The sequence below is a fragment of the Crassostrea angulata genome, chromosome 8, assembly GCF_025612915.1.
Source record: "Crassostrea angulata isolate pt1a10 chromosome 8, ASM2561291v2, whole genome shotgun sequence".
Taxonomy (NCBI): domain Eukaryota; kingdom Metazoa; phylum Mollusca; class Bivalvia; order Ostreida; family Ostreidae; genus Magallana; species Magallana angulata.
Window position 1 is genome coordinate 9,431,409 of NC_069118.1, and position 10,354 is coordinate 9,441,762.

Here is a 10,354-nt window from a genome sequence, read left to right on the forward strand (position 1 = left end):
GAATTAACGAGGTACCTTTTAATGTCGTTTGTTTTGTTAGCAAATTTTGTAAGTATTTTTCTTCATTGAAATTTGGCATAATTGACGGGTAAAACTATTGCAATGTCTATTATTATACATATACTAAGCATAGCCATCGTTTTAATGCGTGCATAAAATTTGATATAAAATCGGACCAAGCAGCTTTAAGCTTTATGACAAGAAACAACATCTTCAAAAAATCAGAGTGTAATGTTATTACATACCTGACCTTATCCTAACAAGTCTTTTCATTGTGAAGAGGATGATTTTGCTACATATTATAGTGAAAGGAAATCATACAGACGTTTCTATATTATATCCTCTAATGTAAAAACAAAATTATATACTGAGACTTTCTTTCTAAATGATCAATTTTTTGGGATGTCAATTCTTAAAAACTTTTACTTTTGATCTTGTGACCTAATTTTGCACGGGTGGTGTGATTATCGAATTAATTGAATGATAGAATTCTGTATAGATTCGTTAATCAAGTGTATTCTACTTTTCACTGTTCTGTAATTAAGGCACGATATTTAATTACCGAGTTGCACGAAATAGGGGCTTGAAACTTAAAATGGCCTTGTCTTTTTAAAATCTTCCACACACAGAAAAATTTCTAAAATGAGATAAAAATTAAAATTTAAATATCAACGCTGTGCCAGATAATAACGTCAATGTGACATTTTTTGCCTGTTTGAGGCAAAGTTTAATACTAGCAAGATTATTAGTCCCCTACCGGTTTTCACCGGAGGGGACTATAGCTTTCCTCTGCGTCCGTCTGTCTGTCCGTCCGTCCGTCTGTCTGTCCCACTTCAGTTTTCCACACTTTTTTTTCTTTATGCGTTTGAGGAATAATACGAAATTTGCTGGACAGCTTCAAAATGTCAAACTACAGATCAAGTTTACACTTTCGTAGCGTCTGGTTGACATATTTTCGAGAAAATTAATTTTTTATATTCCAATTTTTTAATGTTCAGGTTCGATATTCTGCATAACAGTGCATTGTTTTCACAATTTCCACAAACCGGTAGGGGACGTGTATTGCTTATGCAATACTCTCAGAATGCTTGTTATATATACTATACCATAGACCATTTAAAACAATTTTTGTTTGAATAGAATGTATCTCACATGGCAGGTTCATGGAATATTTACCATTAAAAATAAAATCCCATAGAAAAATGATAATACTGTAATCAAATTATTTTTAGAGGATAATGCATTTGGATAGGAATCGAACTAAAATTTCCTAGAAAAATCCATATCCGGTCTAAGTATTTCAATTGAGAAAATTTCCTTTAGAAATTCAATGTCTGTAATAAAAACTTACAGAATTTCATAACTGTCATGTAGTGAAAAAAAATCTTAAGAAATTATAATTTTTTCATGGAACATTTTTTTTTTCATTTTTACCTGTAAAAGTAAATAAATATCTTATCTGTTAGTAATGGTAAGACCCACTAGATCAAATATGGTTATATTTTCCCATATAGAAAGCGGTCTATCTGATGGCCTATGTGATTTTTGGGGGAATTGCGCCTTAGATAGCTGCAAAACTACCACCTTTCAAAGACATAATATTCAACACTGCCTATTCCTCTAGGGCTAGGCACTGTGATCACAATTACATAGAAAATCTTCTGTTGATTTAGATCATACATGTTTATGATATCATCCATTACGTACTGTATTGAAATTTTGATTACTTCTATTGTGCATAATATTAAATTTTATACGCATGAAAAATGTAGATATATGTCTAAATACTCAGTATTCACGAAGCAAAAAGAATTAGCAAAAAGAATGATTTACAACATAAGCTAACACTCTAGCTAGAAATCATGGATCCGCAATGTAAAATAAGAAATTAGTATCAGCATGAAGATGTTGCATTTTCTCATAATAAAGAAAAGTTTTTAATCCTATGTTAATTCTAAAGAGTAAAAAAAGTTTGCGTCACTCTATGTCTGCACTTGTATAATTAACTTCCTCTCCAATGCTAATCGATTTCTCCAAATCCACTCTCGATTACCTCTGTTGATAACGACCCTTTCTTAAAACTGTGTTCTTTCAGGACAATCATTTCGGGAATGTCCTTGAGATCTGAAGCCTTGGATTCAAAAGAAAACAGTTCGCTGGGACTGTGTCCCTTCAGCAAACCCTCCCGGGATTCCAATACAGCATTTGCCTTTGCAATCTGCTGTGCAAGTTCCTCCTTTTGGGCCTGGATTTGATTGATATCCAAGGTCTTCAGATCCCCAATTTTCTGTAGATGGTTGTTGGCCGCTCTTTCTACAGCTTTTAGCATTTCTTCTTTTCTAACCCCTACCTCAGTGAGAAGATTTTTGTATTTTTGTTCGCTTTCCTTCAATTTTGTATCCATAACCTCCATTTGTTTCTTCAGTTGCTGGATATGATTTTTAATGCTGTCTCTCTCCTTTATGACGCAGGTTCTCTTGAGATCAAACAGAGCTGATGTTTCTGTGAAATCGTGTCCTTTGTGAGATTTCCCGGAGAGGCATTTCGAACAAACTGGGATCTCGCACTGTACGCAGTACAACTCACACTTTTCTTGGTCGTGAGTTTTACAGTACAATATATCTCCATGTTGTGTCTTTTCTTTATAATCTACCACGTTATGACCTTTATTAGATTTTCTGAGCATGTGTAAACCTGTACAGCCAGTACAAATCTGTTCACTACAAGGAACACAGTACAGACGAGCTGGACTGTCACATCTGGGGTTGTCACACAACACAAGTCCCTGTGCTCTGGCATCTACTCTTTTCCTAGTAAACGTGTAAAAAAAGTACAGCGGCTTAATAACAGTACTAGTATTCTTTTCACAATAAGTGGAGAACTACGAAAATCTTTACTAGAAAAAGTACAGTGTTTTTCGTACCTTTGCATTTCAATTTGTCTCTGTTTCTCATTTTCTTCATTTATTTTCCGCCTCTGTTTTTCTGTCACTTTGAAACTACAGTACAGTTTTAAAGCAGATTTTGACAAAAAAATATAACATGTGCTTAGATAGTGTAATTTTACTTCATCTAAATTCATAATATATAAACAGTTGAAGAGTTAAATACTTTTTAAAACTTTCATTGTACGAACCCCTCACCATTCCCTCCTCTCGGCCAGGTCCCGTCTTTGTTCCTTTCTTCTATTATCACAATTTGACCACAGTAAAGACCCACCTCCTGTAGTGTGTGTTCGTGTCTATTCAGTTGTTCGTAAGCGTTGGACATATACTTGTTCCACAAGCGAACTTCTACATCGTCAGGTATATCAAACAAATCCCTCATGACCAGTGCTAATGACCCTAAGAAAGAAAATTGAATGGTTTTACTGGTATTTGGATTGCTTAAAGTCTTAAATGCAAGGCTTAAACGATTAATCAACTCTTTATAACCATGAGGTGAAAAACACGTAGTATATATCATGGTCAAATCATGTATCCCTTCGATAAAAATATGTATCGTAAGGTTATAATATCATGCAGATTGAGTAGTCATAGAAAAAAATGACCATCGCGATAAATAAAATATATGTAAACAATCCACAACTGCTGAACTCAGAGGTGCATGATCAACTAAGTTATAATAACTGCTATTTATATAATAGTGTTGTGTTGTGCATGTACTATGCCTAAATAGTAGTCAGGGTTTGATACTTGGTGCACGAGCCGGAGGCGAGTGCACTATGTATCAAACCCTGACTACTATTTAGGCATAGTACATGCACAACACAACACTATTGTTATTATAATGCCGAGTGTTGTATATACTGGCGTGCTTTGCTATAAGTAACGTTAGCTGTGACGTTTGAGTGTTGTCTTGTCCCCAAAAATAATCACCGGAAAAGCTAGCGTTTGTTCTTTCAAATTAATCAATTGATTTCAAATTGATTGATTATTTAATCAACAAGTTGTTGTACAATTAAAAATCAAAAAAGGTTTATGTTCTTTTCAAGAAACGAGAGACGTTTAAATACCTTAGCGAGAAAACTCGAAATGTTTAGCAGACGAAATCTCATTTAATTTTGTTCTTGTACATTCTTTATCAAGCGTCATTTAAAAAAGCGTTTTTGTGATTCTCATGTAGAATTTCTTTTGAAATTGTTTAATTCATTTGTTCAAAAGTTTATCAAAACTTTAACTTATAAAATTATCGTCAATAATGAGGTGTTTTTGGAAAGATTAATAATTTTAATTGCTTGATGTCAATCGTATGTTTTTACGTTTAATATATATATAAATACCGTCAATCACATCATCGGCTGCTGTACGTTACGGTAACGTGTTGGGTTTCAAAACGTAATGCTTATAGTGGCAAGAGTTCGAAACCCGCTGTCGGCGCTTGGAAAGTTTTCGTTGTAAACATTTGCCGTGCTCTATTTCGGCATAGTATGCTTACGCTATATAAACCCATTGTATACTATGCAAAAATAGATGTGTATTGAATATATAGCGGCAAACTGACAGGAGGCATAATAATACAGGATACAAATACATGTACCAACCTATTGTATCAACCCTGCTCATGTTTATATGATGTATTTCTTGTTGTTTCCTGGAAGCTTGGAGCTTGAGTGTCATAAGGTAAAGTTCCACTTTACAATGCTTTATGAACATTCCTTGCTCAATCACTTTTCTCTGTAATGTGTCCTTTAGATTAAAATACACATTGGAAATCAACTTATGACGTAAATTGGATTAAAACTTGAATCTCATTTTGATAAGAAAAAAAAAGATCTGTAATCGGCTCCAAATATTTCATATCACGATAAAAAATTGTCGGAGACGGTCACAGATCTGATTTGAGCATTAACATTAATTAAGAAAAATATACATGTACATGTATATAATCAGATAACATAAATTATTTTCTTCTTAATAAAGTCTTTGAAATATGCTTGTGATTGATAAATTTACTTTTATCTTTTGAAGTTTATAATACTGTTTGCATTTGATAAATTCAACTTAATCTGGATAAAACCAGGTCTGCATTTTCTTAGAAAAATAAAAAAAAATCTTACCTTACAAATGTTTGATGTACCGTAATTTTGCACCAAACATTGCCATCCGTCATTTGGTAGAAGGCAATAATCCAAATCTTCAACCAAATGGTTTTTCAATTCTAATACACCCTCCACTTCTTTTTAAAATGAATCAATTGTAAATTATGTTTATTATTTAAAATAAATATAATCATACATGTATATGTTGTAACACATGCTTATAGTTTTTTCATCAACAAAATTTAAAAAAAAAAAAATGACAGAAAGATAAAGATAAGATGTGATGTTTATTTGGTACTTAAAGGCCATTGCCCACTGTACATTTAGGCATCATATTTATATGCAACATAAACATGTTATATACATGTACATAATGCATATACATAGAAAATTTGAAACGGGAGGAATAATACTGTATTGTTTTAACATAGATTGTGATAGAGTGTGGCAGAGAGATATTACTTGCATGACAACACAAACAAAATAATATTTAATATTATTAATATTAGTATAGTATTACCAATTATTCAAAATAATTCTTTAACGTCGGCAAAAGACAGTATATTCTGACACTAAATTACCCTCCTGGAGTGCTGAGTTGTCTATTGGTCCAGGATAAACGTCGCGCTCTCCCTTGCATGTCTTATCCAAATCGTTAAAACCAACATACTTTTTCCATTGTTTGAACCAACCGGCACTAACTAGATACCTATAATTGATATACACAGTAATACAATTACTAAATCGTATATTTAACGTTCGTTGCAAATGAAAATTAAGCTTCTTTATTTCTCGAAAAAATCAGTTATGATTGTTTCTCAAAATGAGATAAAAACATTTATTATACTTCCATGTTAAATACTGAAATCTGATTGGATTAGACGCAGTTGGTAATCCGTTCTATTACCCTCAGCGTAAGCAACACACTTGGCAACGGGTAACACAACGAATTGTTACATGCGTGTAAATTATGCGCGTACGGTTCGCCGTAGAATTCACTTCATTTCTATATAAAAGCAGTAAAAGTTTCTTTAAAATTAAGACATTCAGTATAATAAAATAAATAGTGCCTGTTTGGGAGGGTAACTGTTGAAATTGACACCCCGAGACAACCATTGTCAACCGACGCGAAGTTAGACAATGGTTATCTCGGGGTGTCAATTTCAACAGTTACCCTAGCTCCCAAACCGGCACTATTTATATAATGTTACCTTCGTAGCAGTGTTAAATCTCAAACATGAATGTGACATAGAACCATTTTAACAACACCGTGGACTTTCAGTAAGATGTAACGATCTATTTCTTGCCTCAAAACAAGTTAAAATGACGCTGCCTTCAAGTGAAATATACACCGATTGCGTAATCTTTGCTCAAAAGCAAGACAAATCGTGTTGATTTCAAATAGCCATGCCTGAGTGGCCGACAATGAAATAGACAGGCCTAGGTCACATTGCCGTTTGACTCCACTACCCAAAGTCCAAGCTCTTGTTAAATTGGTTCTATTTTATGATAATCTCGGCAGAGATTCGGCTCGGCTTCGTCAATCAGTATATCCAGCCAAGCTGAATCTCTACCAAAATTTACTTTCATGAAAACAATATCCTAAGTGTTCAACTTTATTTATAATTTTAACTTGACAATGCTGTTGACATATTGCATATGATATCGGGCATTTACGAAATAGATACATCGACACACCGTATTGTTGACATTTACATATTAATCAAGCTTTAAGCCTACAATAATGCAGGGACGTGTAAACACTTGTTATATATATCTCTGAATAATGCTATTAATTAATTTCACTATACTCTGCTTAGTTAGTATTCACTAACTGTGTCTCGGGACAGGCCTTCACTACAGTTAAAATACCTCCCATATACCCGCATCGTCAGATACCCACAGGTGATCGCGTCTTTTTTGAAACGATTTTGGAGAAAATCAATGAAGCTGTATTGAAAATAACAGTCAAATTGTTCATAATTTAACAAACCATTTTGAGGCTGTAGATACTTTTCATCAAAAAATTTAATTCATATTCATGAAGAATTCAACACTTTTTCACCAATGTTTTACTCGCTTCAAATTTACACACCATGTTGACATTCAGAACTCTCGGAATTTTTCATATTAAATGCACTATTAAATGAGTTAGAGTTATCTCCCGTATTTCCTTTGATAAACAGAATATATGACAAATTTACACGTATTTGTAATATCATTTCTTTGTTTATCCATGCAAATGTGATATTGTGGAAACATGAACATAAAAGAGCCTCCCTTTATTTAGCGTGAATGTAATGCGCATGCCCAAGATTATAAAAACCAAAAAATCCAGATGATTTCCGGATATTTTAAAGGAATTTTCGTTGATTATTAATAAGCAAAGCTTGCTTGAGAAAAAATAAAAACAAATTGGTAATCTTCAAGTACCAATATTGTGTAAAATATATAAAACAAAAGACAGCACTGTTCCGATTTCTCGGTATTAAAAATAAAGCCCAAAAATTTGACTCTGTTATTTTAATATTCCCCACTTCAAGAACGTGAGTTATTTCCCTTATAAAATTGGAACTCTTCTTTGTTAGCGTAACTTCCGCTGACTACAACGTATGTTGTTATGAACGCCTCCGCCGAATTAACGCTATTTAATGACTGGACGATCGCCAAACTAAGAGAATTTTTGAGAGAGAATAATCAAATAATATCAGGTAGCAAAAAGGAACTTGTCGAAAGAGCACGCGGCGTTATTATTCTTAAACTAACGGCTGTCCAAGGGCAAAACAATCAGTCTGAGAAAAACTCTAAATCGTCAACTTTTCCAGATGGAGAACCCATACCCGATATTTACACTCTGTCTAACTGGTCATCAGATTTTACTAACATTCCCGATTTTTCAGAGAAAGATATTTATAATTATCTTGTAATCAAAATGAACACTAAACGTCAACTTAAATCAAAAGTGTTCCTTGAAGATAAACATGTCCATTCGGTGGAATACAACCCTATCAATAATGAAAGTTCTCATTGTGCCATACGTTGTAAAGTTATACCATCATTCCCATCAGCTGACATGAGCAAGCGTCCTGACTATGATGTGTCAACATTTTTGTCAAAGGTTACAGGCAATGTGTTCGCTGCACATTGCACCTGTACAGCAGGGTATGTTAATTGTAATTGTGTACGCTATCGTGCCAGAAGTATGTACACTTTTCCTTTTTCCCTATACATTTCATTGAAACAAGACATATCTAAAAGGGTTTTTGTTGTTATTTTTTGTCAGATTTTGAATAATTTTTTATTGATTTAATTAGATTCAATTTGCACTTTTTGACAAAAGTTGAAATAGTTTTTTGACAACTCATTTGTAAATTATGATATTTCAAACACAACACAAAGATATTTTTTAAAGACTCTATTATATCTTTTGCAATAAATATGATGCCCAAAAAAAAAATAGAGAACTTTATATTTTGAATTGGTCAATCCAATTTTTTCAAAATTAATTAAGGGGTTATTTTTTAACGAATCTTTATAGTATAGATAAGCAAAGACATCAATAACTTATCATAACTTGTTATTTATGTCTCTGAGATAAGATAAAGTTCCATTTATTTTGAAATTGTACTTAAGTATACTAATTTTAGGTTTATCGGGTGCATTTTAAACTGTAGTTTACGGACAGAAAATTATGGACAACGCCGTTAAACCATAATTAACTCGATCATCTACTAGTATGTTTCAGAAATGTAAAATATGATTAACACTAAAAAAAATCATTTGCGATTGCAAAACATAGTTTATCTGATAAATAGAGTCTCAGGACTGTGAAACAAGGATTAACAACTCTTAACTATAGTTATCGAATGTAAATTATAGCATAATTTACATTTATCAGCAAAGTCTATTTTTAACATTTATTTACAGACAAACAGATTGGCATTGGTAAACTATAGTTTACAATTGTTTAATGTCCTTTTACAGATAAAAACAATTGTTAACAAATCGTTAACTACAGATTAATTACGGTTCGCGAACTATAGTTAATACATTATTCAGTGTCTTTGCCTGTGATAACACTACGTAACGATTTTGTACTATATAACTCATATTACAAATGACGTCAAATTGAGGCGCCAGCGGGGTTTGTTTATTTATATTTAAATATTTAATCGTAAGATGGCCTAAAATTATATAAATATAAGTAATAAGGAATCATTCTTTGAATATTATGAAGTGATAATTTCGGGGCGTGATCAAATCTATCATAAAGCCCTTTGGGCTTTATTGGATTTGATCACGCCCCGACCAAAATTATCACCTCATAATACTCAAAGAATGATTCCTTATTCCTTATTTATATACAGTCAAAAAACCTATTCTATCCAACTATGTTAAGCTAATTTTTGTGAAATTTGCGCACAATAATGAAATATATTTGGAGAGAGAGAGAGATAGAGAGAGAGAGAGAGGGTATAATTAAGTGCTTTAATTTTTGCCCAATCCCAGTTGTAATCTGATTCTAGTCTATATATCTAGTAATAAGTAACGAATGCTCACAGGCACCTGACGTTATATATATTTCTCATTGTAAAAAAATATATACCCTCTACGATATAATACAGGTAGAGGGAAAATATTTTCATGAGGTGCCTGTGCGATTGCTGTTTAAACCGAAAGTAGAATTACTTACATGTAAACAAAACATTCTAACCGAAAGAAAACGTATAGTAACCTTTAATTATAGACTCTAGAAATAGATTATAAAGCTTTGGGTTCAATACAAATTTTACCAAACATCACCCGGCTTCAGCTCTCTTTTTAAAAACTCTGATATTTTCACAACCTGCTCGTCAATGTCACATTTCATTTCGTCCATCCTTCGTCGGACAGCTGTCAAAGTCAACGAGTTATCGCTCTTGAGATTAGTTTACGGAGACGTGAGCGCGTGAGATCCAACCCCATTGTATTTAGGGGGTGTCATGTTTAGGCAAGGGGTCTCGGCGCCGCGCCCTGGAGCCCCCATGGGGCCAAGGGTGCAAAGCACCCGGAAGCTCCTGGATTCTAAGGATTTTGTAGGGTTAAAATTTAAACAAATATGTAAAGTTAGACTTTTTTTATATTTTTTCTCGTGATTATACTCAAACTGTTAAAAAGTAATAAATTACCAACTTTTAAAGGTTTGTAGATTTAAGACCTGCAGTAATCCCATCAACAGTCTGTGCCTTCAAGGCTTGCAGAAATATAAGAAAGATTTACTTTTATTTTTTTTTCTTAGTAACTTTAAAATTAAGTTCAATGGAACAATGTACTA

At 33.0% G+C, this 10,354-nt stretch overlaps 1 protein-coding gene across 1 annotated transcript; it reads right to left on the reverse strand.

Moving 5' to 3' along the window:
• Positions 1–1,861: 1,861 nt before the first annotated feature.
• On the reverse strand, positions 1,862–9,958 carry LOC128158915 (uncharacterized). Its single transcript, XM_052821905.1, has 7 exons — positions 9,834–9,958; positions 5,622–5,749; positions 5,059–5,177; positions 4,543–4,687; positions 3,136–3,343; positions 2,924–2,998; positions 1,862–2,810 (listed from the first exon to the last, which is right to left on the reverse strand). Exons 1-7 carry the CDS (start codon positions 9,917–9,919, stop codon positions 2,021–2,023), a joined length of 1,551 nt encoding a protein of 516 aa, XP_052677865.1. The 5' UTR covers positions 9,920–9,958; the 3' UTR covers positions 1,862–2,020.
• Positions 9,959–10,354: the final 396 nt, after the last annotated feature.